At 44.1% G+C, this 22,695-nt stretch overlaps 1 protein-coding gene across 1 annotated transcript; it reads left to right on the forward strand.

Moving 5' to 3' along the window:
* Positions 1 to 756: 756 nt before the first annotated feature.
* LOC144215507 (mothers against decapentaplegic homolog 6-like) lies at positions 757 to 20,472 on the forward strand. The gene is made up of 4 exons (XM_077744487.1): positions 757 to 2,163; positions 5,110 to 5,166; positions 5,639 to 5,716; positions 19,531 to 20,472. The coding sequence occupies exons 1-4, from the start codon at positions 1,392 to 1,394 to the stop codon at positions 20,070 to 20,072; spliced, it is 1,449 nt and encodes a 482-aa protein (XP_077600613.1). The 5' UTR covers positions 757 to 1,391; the 3' UTR covers positions 20,073 to 20,472.
* The last annotated feature ends 2,223 nt before the right edge of the window (positions 20,473 to 22,695 follow it).

Below are 22,695 nucleotides of genomic sequence, written 5' to 3' on the forward strand. Positions count from 1 at the left end.
GCATGCAGAGTATTGTCGTCTTTCACCTTGTGCCCTACAATTGGCCAGCCACCAATTTAGGGTGTCCCCTGCCTCATCCCCAAAGTCAGCTGAGATAGGCTCCAGCACCCTCCATGGCTCTTGCGAGGATAAGCGGTACAGAAAATGAATGAATGAATATTCCATGGAGGTTCACAATTAGATCTAATTTTTTTTCTCCTAAAGAATGGGGACGGTAGAAAATCAATGGCAGTATATTTTATTATTACGTACAAGCCATGAATGTAAATAAGTTTTTGGGAGTGGGTTGAAGTTAAAGCGAGAGGCGACCATTTCGCCTTTAAGAGTTAAGAAACTTGAAACCTTGTTTGCGCAACAATCAGTGCAGCTCCCAGCCGCCAAAGTGTCTAGACTAGCACATGATGGTAGTCAGCCAATGGCTCCAGCGCTCTCCTCGGGGGCCCCGCATGTGTGTGTGCGTGTGTGTGTGCGTGAGAGAGGGGGAGAGAGAGAAAGGGTGAGAGAGATGGAGTGAGAGAGGGAGAGATCGAGAGAGAAAGGGGGTGAGGGGGAGAGAGAGAGGTAGGGAGAGAGACAGAGAGAAGGAGGGAGGGGGACAGAGAGAGAAAGACAGAGAGACTGAGAGAGAGAGAGAGAGAGAGAGAGAGAGAGACTGAGAGAAAGAGAGGGAGAGAGATATGTGGTGGGGTGAAGGGGGAGAGAGAAAGAGAGAGAGGGAGGGAGAGAGATAGGTTGGTGGGGTGAAGGGGGAGTGAAAAAGAGAGAAACGGAAAGAAAGCGAGCTGGCTTGCCTGCACTTTGATTCAGCTCTGAGGAGAGAAGAAGGAATGCGCTTCTTCGTCCCAGGGATCGTTCGCATGGATCCGTCGTTGGGATTGTAAAGAAAAAGAAAAAAGAAGAAGAAGAAGAAAGTGGCTTCTCTGGAGGGCGAGGATGTTCATATCGAGCGCATTGTTTGGGGATTTAATGATTCTCTCTGTGCTCAGAGCGTAAGAAAGCAAACAGGCGAGCAAGGAGGCAGAAAGTGCCCCAAACTATTGCAGTCTGCCACTCTCTGGAGCTACTACTACTTTTTCTTCCACGATGGACTTCAGCTTTTCTTCGTTATTGTAAAGAAGCCTCGCCGTTTCATTCTTTCGATTTCGTTGCATTCTTCTCGGAATGTGGCGATCGGCGTTTTAATGTGTTTCGTGGTGCGCACTGTGTCTCATGTTGCCGTTTGGCCAGCCGTGCTCGTCGCTCGGTCGGCTGTGCGTTTCGCTCACTTCTCCATGTTGAGTGTATGTAAGTGAGCTTGGGGCAGCCGTAAACGAGTCACCCCGAAGCCAGCCGAAGCCAGCCGAAGCCAGCAGCCCCACCCCCCAACCCCAAATAGATAGTCAAGTTGTCGTATGTTCAGGACGAAACGCTCGGGTCTTGTGCGGCGACTCTGGAGAAGTCGTTTGATTCCAGATAAAGGGGGGCGCGATGGAAATGGCCAGAGTGGTGGCGAGGGATGCAGAGACGATTTGTTTGCCAACAACCCGCAGAAGATTCCCAAAACGGAGTTCCGAGCGGTGACCCCCAGCGGCTCTTTCCTCGTCGGAGGCTGTGCCGGTGGCCCTGTGGACGAAGGCGCCCTGGGGTTGGTGGACCAAGAGCAAGATGGGGGCGCGCCTGACCAAGGGGGTCCCCGCTCCGTGCAGGACAGCGATTCCAGGACCGTGACGTGTTGCTTATTTCAAGAGCGGGACCACTCCGAGATCAGGGCCCCAGAGGCGGGCCCGGAGAGCGTGGACCCCGGCTCGTGCCACTTGGCCCCCCGGGGCCCCGGCCAGCGGGATGCCGGATCTCCCGAGGCGCGGGCCCTGCTGGAGCAAGAACTCAAGTCAGCCACGCACTCGCTTCTAAAAAAGCTCAAGGAGAAGGCCCTGGATACTTTGCTGGAGGCGGTGGAGTCCCGGGGCGGCCTCCCCAGCGAATGCGTCCTGGTGTCCCGGACTGAGCTGAGGCTGGGAGGCCATGTGGCGCCCCCGCAGCTGCTCGTGTGTAAACTGTACCGCTGGTCTGACCTCCGGCACCCGGCCCAGCTCAAACCGCTCTGTGAGTGTAAGAGCTATTGGGGCCCGGACAGTCCCACTGTATGCTGCAACCCTTATCACTACAGTCGCCTATGTGGGCCAGGTAAGAAGAAGTCACAACTCCACGTACTATACGAATTATCCATGCACAATCACATAAGGCACTGGATTTCTACCAGAATGACCAGCATTAACTCATGGCCTTCCATTGAGAACAAGAGATGTTCAATTCATTTAAACTGAGAGAATTTGTGAATCGTAGTGTTCATGAGTAACAAGCCAGGGTTTTATTCCGTAAAGAAAAATGTTAAATTTTTGTAAGCAACTGTGCATTTGTCAATAGCTGAGGAGATGACAGGAAAACAGTTTTAAAATGTATTTAGCAAATGAAATGAAAATGATGTTAGAGACACGCGTGTTTTGCTCTTCAAAAGTAAGTCATGCTAAACTATAAGAATGTACATACGCCAATGGAAGCAAAAAGTTTAGTCTACTGTAATTCAGTCATTCTTTTGTGTACCACTAGAGGGAGCCCATTTGTGGTAGCCCATTTGTCAAGCTGTATTTCTGCCATTGAGCTATGGCACACATTTTGCATTGTGGAAGAAAAAAAATCTCATGGCACATCGCCAAATATGAAGTGCACACAGAGGTTAATTGCTATTTAGAACTAGAGCATAGGACTGCGCTATCACCATTATACATAGCCAGCATGGCAAGATGAACTATGATATACAGTATTGGTTTTAGATAGACAATAATAACAATATTTTCAGACCAGTATTGGGTAAATGGGATATTTAACAACCTTTGCAAACTTCTGGTCGGAATCGCCTATGGATTACTCTACTCTTATTTTTTACCATGTTTACTCACTTTTCTTGAAAAAAAAACTCTTTAATCACATTTTTGGTCGAGCTTGTGACATCTCGGAACGACAAAAGAGATTCATGCCTCGGCCTGAGTCATTCACTAATATACGCCACATGTCACAGAAATGTGACTACTTCAGTACTTACACTGTTATTTTTCTGTATTCTATCTTGCAATTCAAGGTAAATGCACATGAAAAGCCATAGTTGTCGTAATAATTGTAAAACACCCTTGGGCCATTGGTGCTAGTTTCATAGGATTGAATTATGGCCACGTTCAACTTGGCCAGCGGCAAGCATGTAGTTTGGCTAAAAACCAAACGCCAGGCCACTTGACCCTACTGACGCCATGACAACGTACACTATCATGTGCAGAGATGCAAGTGTCAGTATTTCTGTCTCCTCTCTGGCACAGGAGGTGGATTTTCCATAACATCCACATTTACAAGCCAGCTGGCTGCGTTCGGCTCTTCAAAGGCATGCGTGCAACAATATCAGATTAAACGTAGCTCCAATGTTGTGCACACAAAACCATGATTGGTTGTTATTTCTTTTTATGTTATGTATTTATTCTATTCAAGCATGAACTCTTTGGTTGTCATTGATTCCCAGTCAAATTGGATTGGACGTCCATTGCTGTTAATGGCAGTGAAACACGATCACTTACAAAATTCAGCTTCTAAATAGTGATATTTTTGTTTCTTAATTTGATTTCAATATGTTGTAAAATGTAGTCAAACTGGATTTGATTTCACCATCATTGGCAAACATTAAACTGCAAAATACTACTTTTAATTTGATTTTAACATGTTATAAAGTTCTGAACTCTCAGTGGGCAGAGAAAAGCCTTTTAAATGTAAAGATTGTAGGCTGAATTCAAGCTTCTTCTGCAGGCCATGTTCAATAATATTTTCCTAACCAGGGCATTGCATTAGGCCCATGGGCTGTAATTTTTACACCATTGCTTTAGAGAAATGTGGGACTGAGTTTTGCCTCCTGTTGTTGTGATGTTGCTTCCCTCTGAAAATGGAAGGTGGATTTCACATTACACATTTCAGGACCCAGGCTTGTAGTAGACATAGCTCGCATGCTTTCATGCGTGTCCCGATAGAGAGGGTATTTCTTTCATGCTATTCAAGGCCTGAGTTTCTAATCAAGATTTTAATCTCTTGCTCGGACATCGAAATAGTCAAGTCACCTTTGGAGGTAAAAACCTTATAAAACTGAAAAGTCAGAGTAAAATGAGTCGGTCAAAATGAAGTCATTTTAAATTATCCTTCCTTCCACATGCTTATTAACTGGTAAGCTATATATTTTTTGTGGCTTGAGAGACTACATTGGAATAAATCAAACGCGTCTCTTTTATTTGGCCTTCCTTTGTGCATTTCTAATGAGATCCATTTCAAGTTGCGCCTTTAAAAGCCCTTTTGTCCCAAAAGAGGTTCCCTCATGCTATTTAGGTGGAGGAGTGGTGATAATATAAAGTTTGCATAGTGCTGGCGCCAGACTGACTCGCAGTGTATCTGAGTGACTGAGCTCAGGTCCTGGCAATTACTGCCGTCACTCTTAAAAGACCTGCTGCTATTATGCTTTTCTCCTTCCCATTTTCCCTGCAGGCAAGGTCACAGTGCGCTTGCAGACTTTTCTTTCCTTTCTCCCTCCTTGTGGAAGGAGCTCTACCCCCCCCTCTTTGCATAAGATAAAACCATTTTGTCTGAAATAAGCAAAGTTGAAAAGCACACATTTACTTTTGATTGATGCAACCGCTCTGTGAAAATTCATCCGAAACATTGGCTTCATTAACATTTTAGCGCTCCAGTAGTTTCTGCAGTGTTTAATTTAAGCCTGATGTTTGTCCTAAAATATTCCTGACAATGTATTATTTATTATTGCACTTTATACTCTGAAACTACAACACTTTTTTGCATTATTCTGATTTAGTTTGTACTTTAGAACTTCTTTTTCTAATAATTTGGGCACATACTGCAGTTATTATTATTATTATTATGATTTGGTACAGTTCATTCACGACAAGCCATCCAGTGGACTTAATAGATTTTAGCCGTCTGTGTACCAGTGTCAAACTTTCTGGTACAAGTGCAAAAATACAAAAATGTACACAATTCTCCCCCTCACTCATTGCGTTTAATTTTGACATAATTATTTTATTATTCCAGAGTCACCCCCACCTCCATATTCAAGGCTCTCCCCTAATGAAGAACACAAGCCACTGGGTAAGTAAGCTTTTACAACTTATGTCAACTGTGACATTGTTCAATTGTTTCACTAACATCTTGAATAGACCCTGAACTCAAAAGTATATGCCAGGGTTTGTCTCCTACTCTTTGGGAACTAGTGAAAAACCATCCCATCCATTCTTCAAAAAGGCCAGCAGCCATAATTGTTCTCAGTAGTGTACAAGGCAGAGTGAGTGCTGGGAGTTCTAAAGGCCGCCAGATTGGCTAGCACGAGGCCAGCTTCAGTTGGGCTATCTGGAAGCACTTGTAGGAGGATGTCATCAGTTAAAGCCTGTTAGTAATCCAGTGCTGTTATCTATTATGGGGTGAAACTAATAGTCTTTAGTGGATGGGGAACATGATATTGACACTAGCAGTGATGAATCGTGCCAGGAGAAGGCCTGGAGCAACATTGCAGGAAGGTTGATGCACCTAATGAGGAGCCTAATTCCTCTTTTCTTCCCTACAGACCTGTCAGACTCCACATTGTCTTACACTGAAACGGAGGCAACCGGCTCACCTAACGTTACACCAGGGGAATTCTCAGGTGGGTGTGCTTCTCCAACTGTCGTCAGATTCCTAATAAGAAGCTTATATGTTAAATGTGCATTTCTGTTGTAAAACACTAAGGATTAGATTAGATTAAACTAAAAATTTAAAAGGGCAGACTTAAAAAAAACATGTGATGTCCACCCATGTGGACCACAACTGTTTTTTAGTGGCGAAATCTTGCTTTTTTTTACAAAAAGACTACAATTCAAAATTAGTATTTCTCAAAGGAATAATGTTGAAAGGGAGCCATGCATTTTTTATCCTTGCTCTTAATGTTTTGTGTGGCTTTCCAAGTACTTTGTATAAGTATTCGTACAATTTATTGCAGTGCCTTTTATCCGTTTCTGCATTTTCATTCATTCTCTCAGGTCACTTCTGTATTTATTCCAGCTGTTGAGCGTGTCTGAATGAATGCACAAAACCTACCAAGTTTCGTTTTTGGCCTTGTGTTTTATACCTTCTCATTAAAAGCTATCAAGAGCGTGAGCTGTTCAGATAAAGGTTTCATTGTAAGTAGCCGTTCCACAGGGCGTGCGGGCCTCCCCACCCTCTGTTTTCCTTTCAGAAATATTTGAGTGGGATAAAACGGTAATAAGAGCCGAGGCTCATTCAGAAACATGCACGCACACATCTACTTGTGCACGTGCGTATGTGCAGACGTGCAAGACTCAGTCTAGCGTGGATGTCGTGGAAGGGAGGGTCTGGGGAAACCACCAAGGCAAGTGAGGAGAAACAGACAGACTGTCCTCTGATTTGAAATGAAACACTCCTTTCTGGTACCCGCGGGAGCTCAAAACCCCTTGAGCCTTGGTACTAGCGCCACAGACGGCATCATGTAAACAGGGAGTACGAGCAAGGGTCTGCCAGGGCGAGCATTTCCTGTTGACGTCTCGGAAGGTCGAGTCGCCGGTTACCTGGCAGTGACGTATTCCGTCAGAGACGAGGGCCCCCCCACGGTAGACGAGTGTCACCGCCCAGTGTGTCCCACTGTGGCGACACTCCCTCAGTCAACAAATGAAGGGCTTGTCAGAGCGTGCGCCGCAATTCCTGTGAGAGTGCGGTAAGCAGGGACTTTCTAGCCAAGCGACGCTTTGGTTTCTTCTCACTACTGTGTTGCCGCTCGCACATGCCGCACTCGGGTGAGAGGCTGACCGCCGGACCAGGCGGGGATGTTTTTTTCCACGCTGTGCTCTAATTATCGGAGCCACCCCAGCTCCGGTCGTGTGATTCAGCTTTGCGAGCCAGGCTAACAGTGCGGTTTGAACTTACCTCAGCTCACTTCACGACAACCCGCGGTGAAATACGTCATGGGCAATTCTTCAAAAGAGCCTATTTTGAGCTAAACATATAGTAAAGAGACTAATTCCACATAGTGCATCTCAAACAACCGCATAACCTTTGCCTTGAGAGGGAGTTTGCAATTTTTCCTTCACTTCATCGTAATGCTTAGTGCTTAATGTGAAATAGACAGGCTAAACTTAACAGGGGTGGGTAAAACTATTCCACAAAAGGGCCGCAGGTTTTTGTTCCAATCTCCAAAGAGGAAACCTTTCCACGCATCTGGTGTCTTAGAAGTGCAATCAGTGGATTGCAAAGAGGTGCTTTTGTCTCTGCTGGATAATTTGGAACAAAAACCTGCACCTGAAGCACCCCTGGTTCTCAACCTGGAGACCAAAATGTGTGCCTTCCACACACATCACTTGAAATGTAATTCTGCTAACAGATTCAAACATAACTTCTCAAGTGAAGGTAATGATGTCAAATGTCATGAGAAATGTCTCATCAATCAACATTCTGATATAGAAATTAAACTGACTTTGTTAACTTTAGTGTTTAATGCCCTTCAGCTTGCAAAATCAGACATTGCGTATGACATCTGACTTTAAATTAAAATCATGTCATGCGTTTTTTTTTTTCAAGTCATTGCAGTTTTAGCATGTTTCTGACCTGGAAATCCCACTCCATGTGACCCACCTCACAGTTCACTTTGGGAGTGTGCGTTTTGTCTGTATGGGAGCCAGACTTCAAACCCTGACAAGAGAACAAGTAGACACAAGTGGGTTGGGTGTAAAATGTCAAAAAATCAAGTTCCATGTGCAGCCTGGGGCGACAGAATTTGAGTATTGTGTATTCCTTCTGCTCAATGCAATTGGCCAAAAACACATTGGAAAATGGTTGCTTGGGTAAGCTGTCTACCCTGAATGTTCCACATCACTTGCTCAACTTGATGGCGACAGTCGAGTTCAAATGGGTTGGCGTCAATGATTAAATACAGAACATTTGTGCGAGTACGTCATTAACAAAGCATCAAAGGCCGCCTTGCCATTATCAATAGCTCAGGCTTGCCATCCTATCTTTAGCCAAAATGTGCTCATAGCCATCTGGACCATTCCCAGTGGTTTTATTTGAACATGGCCATGTCACATTGTGAAAGAACGACAGCCACCAGCCGACACTCTGGGATATCTGTCTACGTCAGGTTTACTTGGGAACCACATAGTATTCTGTGTGTGCATGTGTTAGAGAATTCGCTTTTGCTTGCGCTGCCCTCCCAGCGTGCCCGCACACCTGTTTCCTCAGCGCTTGGGCCTCGTCGTGCGCACATCAGAATGAAGGCCTTTGAAGCAGGCCTCATTACTTCCTGTATGACTGTCTGAGGGCCGTTTGCTCCCTACGCATTCACTTTATTACGGCACTCTCATTCAGGGAAAACTTGATTTCACCAGCTGGATTTCTCTTGGTGAAAGACGATTCCCAGGCAATAAATGAAATGGCACTTGCTCCCACACATTGGTTGTGAAGGCATCATTCATTAGCCATACGTAGTAAGATTACAGTATAACTACAAAAGACAGTGGTCTTGCAGTTTATGTTGTAACATTGTTTTTGTATTTTTTAACAATAAAATGCAATGTTGCTTAGTTAAAAACAGTAAAGTAAGCAAGGTGTAAATTAAGCAGTTGTCTTGATGGAGTCAAAGCACCGTGGTATATTCTGACATTTGGACTTGGCAGAGGATTGCAGTGTACTAAGTTGTCATGTTGTCATGATCCTTTGCTTGGAGAGTGCAGACATGCCGACGTTCTAGTTTCCCTTCAATAGAAAACAATATTTACGATCAATGAGTGATGCAATCCTTCTTACTGTTTCTACTTTAGACCGCTGTAATATCATGACTCCGGTCTGCCGACATTCTTCCGTCATCGCAGGTTGTGTGCCCAATCAAGCCATGGAATTTGTCAGCATAACACTCTGCACAAGAAAACACACTCACGTTGGTGTGACTGCAGGGTCTCCCTCGCATTTACAGAGGTCATGTGACCAGGAGGACATACAAAGTGACTGTCCTCATTTTCTTCCTGACTGTCAAAAAACGGAAAGAACTCTAGTGCCCATGTACTCGTTTAGTAGAGGGCAGCAATAATCAAACGTTCCCACACCTATAAAATCAATTCTCATTGTTCAAAACACATTTCTGTCTCTGAAGCCAAATTCATGTATTGACAGACAAAAGACAATTTAATATCACCAATTTCATGTTTTTTTTAATGAAATTTAACTGCGGGTTCTCGAACTACAATAGCCAGAAGTCAGATTTCTATTTTTTTACTCATCTTCCTCTGAATTGGCAACAGTATACAATTCATTTCCAAAGTAATTTTCATTTGAAGTATCTTTGGGCATGTTATATATTGGACAATAAATTGATATGGAACTTATCATGACAGGCCTTGTTCACATATAGCATGAAGTACATAGACACCTTGTTGTTTGGGCTCATCTGCTCCAATAGCTTGACATACATCGTCAGGCTTTAAACCGCAGACCCGAATCTTTGCCAGCGCCATCCCAGCGCCTCGCCGCCCACACTCCCTCAGGAACCCCGATGCTCCAGGATACGGGATGTGGAAATAATGTGACTGGAGTGCTTCCACCCTGCCTCCTGAAATCAGGTTTTGCGGATTGTTTATTTGAGGGGAAGGAGTCCACAGACAAACATCCTGTTTAAAAAAAAAAAAAGTGGCCTGGGTTTTGTAGCCTCGCAAGGACATGGACTACCCCTCTGACAGCGGGGGGTGCCTGAGGAATGTTGGAGAGAGGAGTGATACGTTGGGGGGTTGCTCTCGTCACCCCGTTTGTCACGTCCAGCTCGGTGGAGGCCAGTAGTTGTGCCGTACATGCTGAGGGGTCTTGTGCGCCATTCTCTATGTAGTGGTGTAAAGCTCTTCTTACCCACAATCCCTGTCTCAAGTATCTGTTCCTGTCCTGGGAGGCTGGCTTCCGTTTCCTCTTACGTAACAACACACACACACACATACACGTACACACAAAAATGAGGCATTGATAAGAGCGATAAGCACATTTTTCATTTTCCCTTTCTCAGCATTGTTAGGCTGCCATCAGAAATCCACTTTCAACATTTCCTCTTGGGGGCTGTTATGCTCAATGTCCTCAACAGAGTCGAAAGCAGCGGTTCATTTACATGGCCTATTGTCTTGTATGCAAGTGTGTATTTGTGGTTATTTTGGTTGTTTGTGTGTTGATTGCAGTGCAGATTGTTTCCACAGACAAAAAAAGAAAAGAACGAAACGTCATCTGGCTTTTAGATCAAGGCGTTTCCATATGTTTGCCCACCAGTTCAAGATGTGTCGCCCTTCAAGAAAAATAAACATTGAGCTATGTTTTAAATATTTGATGATCTTTCATCGGTAGGACTCTGTAAAATGTTCCAATAAGAAGTCAATTTGAGTTCAGTTCACAATGGAATTATTGAGCCCAGTAATCTTTGATTTGACTTGTGGAGTGTGTCAGCAAGAGGGCAAGAGCCCTGTCTACTCGCAAATCAGTGCTGCATCATGGCGGCGTGACACCAAATTATGAATTCCACAAAGTAGATGGCAACTTGTCATCATGTGTCTGCTTATTACAAGACAAGCTTTGTTTGTGGATTTAGGCGCATTCCCATTCCACTTGTCAAAGGGAAGTTCTTTGTTAGGGAAATCAACTCTCAGCTCGAAAGCTTGTAAAGCTAAAGCGTGTAAAGTATATTGCTATTTGAACACAGAAATAGCTCATTTGCAGTAATGTCTTTTTTTAAAGTATACCAAGTATATACAATAATTGTAAGGATATATACATTGGTCAGACATTCCACTGAAGGCAGACACTTAAATGACTATGTCATTATTGTGTGTTTTATGAGTTTATGAGATTGAAAGACATGTTTGGAATTCTAATGTCCTTAGCAAAAATGGTTCTTACAATTGAGTGGGCTTATGACCATTGTTTTGATGTTTTTTGGAAAATTGGCGCCTCCAACCAGCCATTAGCAGCTGACATTAAAGCTTTTCAATTTGACATCTAATTTTAAAACATTCGCTGGTAAGGTTTACGGAATGGCTTATTGGATTGAATCACGCTGACGTTAATGAACCTAATTTCCATTGCAATTTACGCAAAGGTACCACCTGTCCGCTGACTAATTGTTATTTGCACAGAATACAACTACTGACTAAAAATTCACCCTTTAAAAGGTGAAGATCGTAGCACATTTGACTTTTAATGCCTACCGAGAGCCTTAATATGTTTGAATTCAGGCATGAGGCCGACATTTGAAGTTTTTCATTAAAGTGGCAGGCAATGAGTGACTGATTGATTGGGCAGATCTGAATGGCCAAGCTAAATTTTGAGTGGATGGCTTGCTGGATGTGAATAACCTTTAAATGTTTTTTCTAACATTGCTTTTTCTTCGAAGAGCACTTTATGATTGAAGATTTAAATAATTCAAACCATGCTATATTTACAAAAGCACCAAATTGTACTGCTTGCCCAGTAGTTAGTTCAAATATAGTAATCTAATGTTGCCTGTGCACGTAGTGCTAATCCAAAGCATTCCTCAGTTTGGCCTAAAAACCTTTACATGAGAAACAAGCCTGCGGGCTTGGCATTTATCTCGCTTTTGGCCAGCCAGTACGGTGCCGGCGCTGTCGGTGTTTGACTAACTTCTGAAGGGCTCGCAGATAAAGATTAATCAAAAACCTCCTGCGTGACTCTGACTCTAATCTGCCGGCACCACGCTTGTCATTCAAGGTAACACGGTGCGCAGTGTTCAACCACAGTAAATGGTTTGTCTTTGTGTGCAGTGTCTTAAGTAAAGCGACGACTTCTGCCCCATTTTTTTTTTTTAGCCTGGCCAGTGACCTAATCTTCCTGGAGGGATGCTGCTGCTGCCATCTTCACCCCGCAGCACAGCAGCAATAGCTCCATTCATTCAGTTGGGGGCATGGGGTTACAGCAACAAATAAGGAGCGTGCAATGCCATTAAAAATGTATGGAATGTCCAACTGTTAGTTTAGTGTTTTAGTGTGCCTCCTCTCAAGGCTGAGAGGGGTGAACAATGCTCCCCTTTGAGCAGCAACAGTAAATGTGCTTGCCTGGCAAAGAGGGGACGGAGGAGGTGCCAGCTGCAGAGGCTGTTTTTATTTTCTGACCATTTTTTACCCACAATTATAAATCCAGACACTGGCCTTGGTCGGCTATGATTTAGGCCTGTGGTCTGATTGCCGGTTAAAATAGACTTTCTTTTCCTCCCCGGAGGAGCATCGACAGTTGCCCCTGAATCTAGCTAGGGCCGTCCGTATTTTTAAAACTGAGAATAGCCGGTGCATTCTTTAAGCCACCAGAATGCTGTGTGCGGCTTAACTGTGGAGGCCCGTGTCAGTCGACATCTCCAAACAAGCCTTTTGCCGCTAGAGGTGAAGGACAGAAGCTCATTGTGGGCAGAGAGGAACAATAAAGTGCTTCATTTTCTCTGCCGGTTCACATGTAACTGGAGAAACATGATTTTCTCTCCTTCATTATCTCAAACATGATCTCCTCGGCATAAATCTCTCACAGTGCTTAGTCTGAACGTTGGACCTATAGACTGTATTTTCATTAAATAGATAGAGGGCACACAATATAATATATGAAAATATAGCATTCCTTTGTCGTTCATTCCAGTACCCATCTATCAAAAAACGCCAGTTTTTTCCAACCCGGTTCGCAGTGTCTGTAGCTGTTTATCTAAAAAAAAAAAAATGTTGGATAGTGTTGAAACCGGGTCTTGAGTCAATTGTTCACCACCGGACCTTTCCGAGCATGTATTTATTGGCCCGGAAATATCAACAGGCCTTCCCCAAATTGTTCCCGCAAAATTCCTCCTATTTTGTTCTAAATGTGGTGAGAAGTAATAGCTTTTCAATTCCAAGTCAGTTTTATAAGTTGAAATGCAATGTGCAAGATTCCTATTGGTTTTGTCCCTGCCTAGAGCTTATTAAAAAACATCTTAGCGTTTGAAATGTTTATTTTAAGTATCTTTTCTTTCGAAAGCCTTTCTTCAAGTTTTTCCTGTGTGGCTGTAGTACACGCAGCCAGGCTGTCGCATTTCAGGGTACGGTTTAGATTAGAGGTCTGGCTGTAACTTCCCCCTCTTGCCCTTCATGTGACTGCCAGCACATCATTTTCATAATGAAATCCTGCCATTGCCTTTAACTTCAAGACTTACTGCAGATGTTGACAGAGAATGGCCATGCTAGTCATTGGAAATCTTCTCTTCTACTTTTTTTCCATTTCTGTCTATCTTGTGTTGTGAATGGACTCCATTGAGAAATGTGGCAGTGTTGTTGTATGCGTTTGAGGCGCGGAGCAGTGTGCGTTACACCTCAGCAAGTGTTTTGATTGAAACAGAAACTCTGGTGCCACATTATCCTGACAGAAGACATTTCCCTCACAGAGTCTGATTCCTTGCGCCCGATCAATACGAAAGCCTTGTTAGAAGTACAACTTTGTCCATCCTAGCCAATAGAAACCGAATACCAGCCTTTGGTTTTAATTCTGTCGTGCTGAAATAACCCGGAAGCTTGGAGTTTATTATTGTTCACATGACACAGAGTGAACATGATTGCAAATGTACGATGTAGACGTTCGAATTACAGTTAGTCGATAACCCCAGCGATATTTGTGCGGAAACCCTCTTCAACATTGTCTGCGTCTTAAGATATATTGTCCAGGAGCTTCTCCATTTGGAGCGTTAGGACTTCTAATTCCAATGAGTACGTTGAAATTCAAGTGGAAAGTTGGCCACCCGTAATTGAATACTTGAACTGAGTGGAAAATCTTAACTCCTAATCAAAACCTCAGAATTCAGGTTAGTGTGCTAACCGCGACCCAACTCTTGCCTGTTGGAAAATGTTTTGTAGCCTAGTTTCCCTTGAAAAGTCTTAAAAGGCATTGCATTTATCAATGGCTGACAACCATAGGCATCTCTATCATTTCATCTAAGGGTGGTGCCTCTGAATGCTTTTCTCTTAGTGCCATTAACAGCATGGGACGTCCAATCCATGTTAACTAGACGAGAGCAAATGTGTTAAGTTTGATTTGTTGTCAGGCGAGATTTAAACTTAATTTCAAACAGCATAAAAAAAAAACTAGCCGTCGGAAACCCCGAATGGAACAATGTTGCGAAACTCAAAGTACAAACCTCCAATTTTTACTCTAGAGTTGAGTTAGATTTTGAACTTAATCTTTGAGGGCGGAGGGTTTGACTTCTTCCTGCACCACCAACACCACGTCCTAACCAGAGTAGGAAGTTATGAGGCGCAGGGAAGAGGAGGGGAAGCTAAGGAATGTGCAGGGTCCTCTTTACTTAAAGGCTCCAGCCTACTTGGCTGAAATCTGCCTCACACACTTGCTAACAAACACTAACGCACACTCGCATGCACACGTAGGTTGTACGAGGAGGTCAAAGAGCGCAGCCACCCAGCAGGATGTTCACTGAATGTTTTGCTTTCGGTGCTCGGCCGCCTACCCTCTTCCACGTCTCTGAGCCTTGAAGGCGGTCTGGACATGTGACCTTCACGACCCCCCCCTAACCACCCATAGTACGGCCCGAGCTTTGAAAAGAACTCTACAATAGAGCTAGAGCGTCTGGCCTTTTGACGCTTCTCGCTACTTCAGAGGAAACTTGAAGGAAGCGAGTTGCACGTTGTATTCCTTGTTCCTTCCCACCATGCATTGCTTCCATGGTAGCCTCTCTGTACTTGATTGATTCGATTCACTACGATTGTGTCGCTTATCTGCTCTCAGGGAACTTTCCGCTGCGTCCCAGCTACAACGTTTATTTTTCCGCTGCTGTTGACGACGAAGGATATCCATTTTATTTTATTTTTTTGGGCAGCTCTGGTTTGGCTATGACCATATCGGACAATGAGTTTTGGTTGTTGGTATGTTTCCTTAGTTTGAGTATTGTAAAATGTAATTTACTAAAGTTTTGATGAAAAAAAGTTTACATTTTATAACAAATTTAGCCATGCTGTCCCCATCAATGGCAGTAAATGAGTTTAAAACACTTAAAAGTTCTTGAAGGTTAATAAGCAAGTGTTCACGACATTTAGGGGTTAAAAGAAAAAAATAAGTTTTTCTGGGAATTGGAAAAAAGTACTATTGACATTGTATTTTAAACAGTTTGATGAGCCAGGCTGGATTTTCTAGATACAGTTTCTCAGTTTTTCCCCGGCCTTGTTTTGCTGGAATTCGTATCTCTCTTTCTCTCCCCCCTAACCTTCCTCCCTCCCTCCCTCCTTCCTTATCTCCCTCCCCCTCGCGGCCAAGAGCACCAGACCTCGGGGAGTGGGAAAAAAAAAATCCATAGACATATAAAAGCAGCTTCGGTTGGCGTGTCTGACTGATAAAGCTGACTTTGATGGCAGAGATAGCCCAGACGCCAGCCTAAATGTTAACTGCTCATGGTTATAGTCTGCCTTTGGGAGCCACTGTGTACTCGATTAAAGGCCAAACATGGCGGGGTAATCAAGTTGTTGTTTAGGGTAAAAAGAAAAAGAGGAGAGGTACTTAGGAATGCCCCCAAAATGTTACAAGCACATTGCAAGGAACATCAAGTCCCCCTGCGGGTTTTTCCGTCACCCCAGCCCCCCTCAGCCTATCAATTCATTGGGATAGACTAATAGCCGGAGGGAATTTAATCCTTGGCACAGGATGAGAGGCTGCTGCCCTCCCCTTCTCTTCCCCTTTCTCCTTGCTGCCCCCTTCCCCTCCACTGGGCTGCTCAGAGCTGGACTGGAAACACTGTTGTTGTTTTTTTTTCTTCCCCCCTCTCTTTTCCTCTGTAAGCTTACGGAGGAATGAGTTCATGTGTGTGCTCCACTCCCGATGAGCAGAGATGGCCGAGAGGGAGACGTACCATTTGACTCATTTTCTGCCTTTGACGGGAATAGACGTTTCTATTTGGACCCTCCTTTGAATATGGTGATCTTAAATGACATTCTTTATCATGTGACTTGGTATAGCGTATCACGATTGATTAACTTTTTACCTGGCCTCGTGTACCCACATTCTGACAGCAACGAGAGCACTTGGAAGCACGTTAAGTAACTTTTTGCTGCTGATTGACTCGTCAGAGGAAGTGCAGAGGCTGCGTGAACTCCGAGAGTGACACTAAGAGGAGAGGCTTTTGAGAATAAAACAACAATAATAGCACGTGCTACTATTCTAATGGGTAAACTGAGCTGTTAAAGGGCAAAAGGGTTAAATGGATGCAGAGAAGCAGTAATTGCTCCCATCCTGCCACGACTCCACCCTGAGCAGACCCTCTCAAAGGCCGACGTGGATTCAAAGAGTCGGCCGCATCTGCTGTGGTCAAACACACGCCCTCCCCTAATTCGCCGCATCCAGTCTCGTTTGTACGAGTCTTTTCCTCCGCCCCTAAATCCAACCACCTATTTTTTTCAACATTGAAAGTTCGATCACAAAGAATGAATTTCATTTTATCTATTGCGGTCAGTTTGTTTGTCTTATCGACCATTGAAAGAAATTCAATTAATTCTTATTTACATAATCTCATTTCATTTTCTGAACCGCTTTATACTCATTAGGGTCGCGGGGGTGCTGGAGCCTATCCCAGCCAACAATGGTCACATGGTAGTGGACCCCCTGAATAGGTTGCCAGCCAATCAGGTCACAAGGAGACAAGCAACCAGTCAAACTTATACCTAGGGGCAATTTAGTGTCCAATCAGGACCTGACCAGGATTTGAACCCAGGACCCCAGAGCTGTGAGGCCGACATGCTTCACTCTTGGTGGAGCTGTGTCAAAGAGATCCCAAACAAGCCCCCCCCCCCCCCCAAAGTTCTCACCTTAGTGCCCCCCACCCCCCTCCTCCTGTAGCCAAAACACACAAGTTGAGAAGAAAAACACAAACACGTCTGCTTGGCCGACACGTGCGGAAAAGCACACGTAGACGCTTGACACGCCGGAGAAACAGGAAAAGCCCTGGCTTGCGTAGCCTTTATTGTCTTCCCTCTGAGTGAAACAACCTTTGTCCTGCTCGTTCCTCTTCCTGGTTGATCCGGGCGGGCGGGCGGGCGCTTTGGGCGGGCGTTTGCTCTGGCTTCGTTTGCACTCTTTAGTGGCTGCGTGTGAAAATGTTGTCTCCAGAAAAAGGCATGCCATTTTGTTTACATACTAGAGCTGCCACGCTGGAGTTTATTAGAAATTAAAAATGATTTTATATATTAATGAATTATATGAATCCATTAAAAATTATACATGATAGTATATTAAATGACTGGTCACATCCCAATAGTAATCTGCAATGGGTTATTTATGAACTTATTCATTAGCATGTATTCTCTTAATTATTTATTCATTTTTAATATAGGTGAAAAAACTTTAGTGTTATGTTCTCATTTTATCTCTTATTTATTTTTTTAATGCAAATGTAATATTTTCAGTTTTTTTTTTAAAAAAAGCAAGAAAAATACATCACATTTCTTGAGTCCAGTAATACAAAAAATATTTACATGATTAATGTATGAACTGAGTTTGTTAGCATTTTATCTAAAGAAAAAAGTTAAAGGATTACCATTAAATCTATTTTTATGTCCTAAACAATATTAAGCAATAAGAGTAATAAAACGACACATTCTCTTTGTTATCCATCCACTAATTTCCCGAAAGAAAAATTCAATGAATATTCTCAGTTTCCGGTAATATCAAAAGTAAACAACCCTCATTTATAAAAGAACGGATGAGATGACTAAAGCCCAAAATAATCAGTCGTTACTAGTCAAAGTTCACCTTGATGTGAGGGCTCCGTTTGATTTGAGACAACAGAGGGGGCTGTAAACAAGTTGGGTGTGTGCGACTTCTTTGTAATGGCCGCTCGCAGTAAACGCTGAGCTGGAAGCCGAGGAGTCGCAGTGTGGAATTCACTAATGGCGCATGCATGTCGGGGGCCCCTGACGAGTGGGTGGGTGCGGGGGCTGGGGGGGTCATTTCAGCCACCAGTGTGTGCGCAAACACACAGCGAGCCTGTCTGCGGCCCCCCGACTCCCACTCATTCCTAAAAGAAAGAAAGAAATAAAGAAAAAGCCTTGAGCCAGCGCGTACGGTCGCGTCTGTGCACGTCTGGCTTTTTGTTCATGTTTTCCCCAAACTTGATTAAGGCGACGGAGAGGCTTTCCGTCCGAGGGGAGACGTCTTCACCTTAAAGGCGCCCGTTAATGTGGCGGGCGGTCATTACGACGCCCCGAGCGCGCGCAGCCTGAAAGGAATGGGGCCGCGGGCTGCGGGCTTTAAATCCTCTGCGCCAATAGACTCCGTGAAACAAAATAATGGCATCACTCTGTGTGTGAGTTAATGGGAGCTGATAGCATGAAGGCCGGGGGGTCGGCGGGTCACGGGCTTGTGCTAAGTTGTCAGGGAGCTGAATGGCGTCCCTGGGCCCGCGGTGGGGGATGAGTTGGGCGGCGGGGAGGGGGACCCCCTGCCTCACGCCTACCCACTCCTCCTCCCCCTACTCCTGAGGAATCTGTGTGCAGGGGAGGAAGATGTAGGTGCACAAAAAAAATGGAATTTGGCCCAATTGTAAAGAATCTGCAAATAACTGACAACTGTTGACAATTTTGTTGGGGGGTTTTAAGCCACAAAATGAATTTGAAGGTTCTTTTAACCCCAGAATTTCTCGAGGAAGTACTGATAAAGCATAACAAACCACTGTGGTTTTGTTTTAAACACCTTGGCTGCCATTATAGGAGCAGATGAACCAAATCTGCCCCTAAAATCAACTTTTTTTTACACGCAATAACTGGCATTTTACACATTAAGGAAACACATCTTGCTAGTATACTATTTAAAAAAATGTATCTAACTGACAGTCCTAGTTTTCTCTAAAATTGGGCTGTTTTACATCAACCTAACAGTAATTTCATTATTGGTTGCCATTTAAAGTATCTTCATCACTGCAAGTCTTCCCAGTCAAAACAAATTTAACATCTTTCATCGGAAGCAGCTTTTTTTTTTAAACAGATTTTTTTTCTGTCCACTCTTCCATAGCGCAAACTACGTCAATAGCGAAATTGATTAAATATCTCTCTTTGTTGCTGGCCCTGTAACATGATCATTCATTTATGAATGGCTGCCAATTGTAGTCAATGCAAAATCAGGTTTGAAATACGGAAAATAAGTGTTCCAATTGGTGAATCGTGGTTTGAGCGCGATTTCATCCGTCTGCCACGAGGGCGGCCTCTCGAGGTGGAGCGAGCAGGGGCAGGTATTCCCCGCCGCCAACCTCGGTAACACCCTCAGGATATGTATAGTGTGCGTCGGATGGATGCGCCGGCGGCGGGCTTGGATTTCAACGCGGCGCCTCCTTGAATATTTATAGCGTAGCCATCTGCCGGCTACAATTAAAAGCAGATCCTTCCCGACGTGTCGGTGTTGACGTTTTGTGTCTCCTCTCGTGTCTCGCAGATGCCAGCATGTCGCCCGACGCCCCCAAGGAGAGCCACTGGTGCAACGTGGCGTACTGGGAGCACCGCACGCGCGTGGGCCGCCTGTACACGGTGTACGAGCGCTCCGTCAGCATCTTCTACGATCTACCTCAGGGCACGGGCTTCTGCCTGGGCCAGCTCAACCTGGAGCAGCGCAGCAGCACGGTGCAGCGGACACGGGGCAAAATCGGCTACGGCATCCTCCTCAGCAAAGAGCCGGACGGAGTGTGGGCGTACAACCGCAGCGAGCACCCCATCTTCGTCAACTCGCCCACTCTGGACGCACCGGATGGGAGGAGCTTGGCGGTGCGCAAGGTGATGCCGGGATTCTCCGTCAAGGTGTTCGACTACGAGCGCTCGTGCCTGCTGCGCTACGCGGCCGAGTCGGACTTCACGGACGGACCCTACGACCCTAACAGCGTCCGAATCAGTTTCGCCAAGGGTTGGGGGCCCTGCTACTCCAGACAGTTCATCACCTCCTGCCCCTGCTGGCTGGAGATCCTCCTCAACAACCACAGATAACACGGACAGAGCGCACGCACCATCCCAAATATCATCTACCTAGATTTAATATAAAGTTTTATATATTATATGAAATATATATATATAAATATATATATATATTATACTTGTAAATATGGAGTCCTTTTTACAATGTCGTTATTTATGTATGGTGCAATGTGTATATGGACAAGAGGAAAAAAAATGGAAAATGCACTTTGGCTTATCTATATTATATATATATATATATATATATATATAGAAATATATATAAAGAGAAAGAAAATTTCAATACCAACTCGAGAAATTATACAGCAAAATTAGGACTGAGCCTGGATTTGGTGTATAGTTTTTATATACTATTAATATCCAGACGAAAAGCTAACCATTCACACATTGATAATAAAGTATTTGCATAATATGCCCCTTTGTGTCTGAGCTTTTACTGGTGGTGTCAATCACCAATTTCAGGACAATCCCCTATCGTTTGGACAAAGATGGGATATTTGCCCATATGACAAAGTCTGCCTCTATTCCATTAAATTTCAGTAATTTCCAACGAAGCCAAAAAAAATCAATAAAAAATACCAAACAACTTTAATGTTTCTGGCTATGTTGATGCTTGAGTATTTCAGACTTTAGTAAGTAAGTGAAGATGCCAAAAAACAAACAAAAAAAGACCCGTCTTGACTGACTCAACACCATTGAAGAAACATCTATCCCAGCCCAAACAGCAAGTTTTTTTTCCCCTGAAAAGTGACTCCAAGACGCACCGTGGCTTGAATCAAACAATGAGCGCACTGAAAGATGAACTTTTCTTTACTTCTTTCTTGACGATTACACATCAGGCAAATGAAAAGCATTGTTTTTTTACGAACTAAGATTCTTTCCGCTGGGATGCACATAACAAAAGTATTGTCTTGTCATTGACAGCTCTAGTCTCCCTATCTTCATTCACACCCTCCCAGTCCAAATAGATTGGACGTCTGCCAACGCCAATGGTAGAAAACTAGTTAAAAGAGCCAGGGGGGCGACAAAGCAACCCGAGACGGCTTGTGGAATGTACACTTTTTCTACTGGAATCTTCCAAACTCCTGCCAGGGTGGATGTGGTTTCTCTGGCTTCCTTCATAATTGCTGGTGTTGGGTTAGATTGCTGGTGTGGCGGTGGTGAACGCGCGCTCATCCACGTTTGCCAGCATTCAGCAAAGGAGCCATTCAGCCACTCTCCTTCCGCCTACAACAGAGGGGCTTTTAATAGACGAGCACAAACGAAGGTTTTTCTTTTTAAAGCTCGTTACAATGGGAAGCGGACTTTAAATTGATAAAAACCATTTTCCAATTCAATGTGCCGCCGAGAGAGGCGTCTCGGGCTCAGACAGGCCTCCTCCGGGCTGCTGCCTGTCTGGAGCCGACGCTGTGGCTCCACTTCCCTACAACTGGGGGCCATTATCCTGCTCCTTTGTGTCTCTGTTATGGGAAAAGGGTCCACGTCACCACAGGGGAAAAACTAGCGGACAATTATGTATACTTTTACGCAAGGGTGGGCGAGGAGCTAAAACTTTGAGTGTGGCTGTGGATGTCCTGTTGTCGACGTTAGATGTCCAATCTATTTTAAGTACTTTAGACATTTTTACTTTAGAAATCGTGCCCCAAAACAATAACCCAAACCAAAAAAAGCTCCATTCATCCTGCCACTCCATTTCAACATTTTGCTGCGACGTCTATCTGATATATTTTATTAAAGATAAGTCACTCGATTTTTATAACGCTTTTCAGGACACCAAATGTCATTTACATTGCATGATTCTTTCACCCCACACTAGATGGTGTTAAGCTACTATTGTAGCCTAAACTGCCTTGGGGCAGTTTGACAGAAGCGAGGCACACAATTTGATGTTAGGAATTGGGTTTGTTATGTTTTTTTTTTCCCTGAGTGACCTCTCCATGTGATTACCCATTCAGTTCACCTGGTTTATCACCTGCTTGCAGGCTCTTGTGTGACCCAGGTAGTTTTCCATTGTCTCATTAACCCATGTCTGTCTATTGAAAGACTGTGTTTGTCAGTCCTTGTCGGTCGGATCCACGTTATTATGTCCATGTCCCGTGATCCTCATTTCCCCTCTTCCCCTGTGTCAGGTTTGATTTTCTTATTTGATTCCAAAGTCTCTGTTATTTTCTGATAATCCTCCATAGTCATCAAAGTTTTGTTAGTGCACTCCACTCCGTGTCCTTGTTTGGGTCCTACTACACACCAACAACAGATCTGTCTTCCAACCACGATCAACCACTCATTCTCACAGGCAAGTAGTGTGATTATTATTATTTTTTTAAATCAATTTGACTGAGCAGATATTTACCTTTTATGGACTGCATAAAATAATGTGTGTGGCCCACAAGCTTTGAATTTCACTCCTGTGCACTATGATAAAAGCTGTTGCTGATTTAAAAAAACAAATGTGTACATTGCACCCCTCAAAATGCAGCGTTTTTTTTTTCTTTTCAACTTGAGTGCGCACGTGTTTGTGTAAGCGAACGGCCGCTTTTTAAAGCTCAGAGTTTCCAAAAGCCTGTTATTAGGGTTTGTGTGCTGCCAAATGTTCAATGCATTCCTGAGACTGCAGTCTTTCCCCATGCCAAGAACC

This window comes from Stigmatopora nigra, chromosome 22 (genome assembly GCF_051989575.1).
Source record: "Stigmatopora nigra isolate UIUO_SnigA chromosome 22, RoL_Snig_1.1, whole genome shotgun sequence".
NCBI lineage: Eukaryota > Metazoa > Chordata > Actinopteri > Syngnathiformes > Syngnathidae > Stigmatopora > Stigmatopora nigra.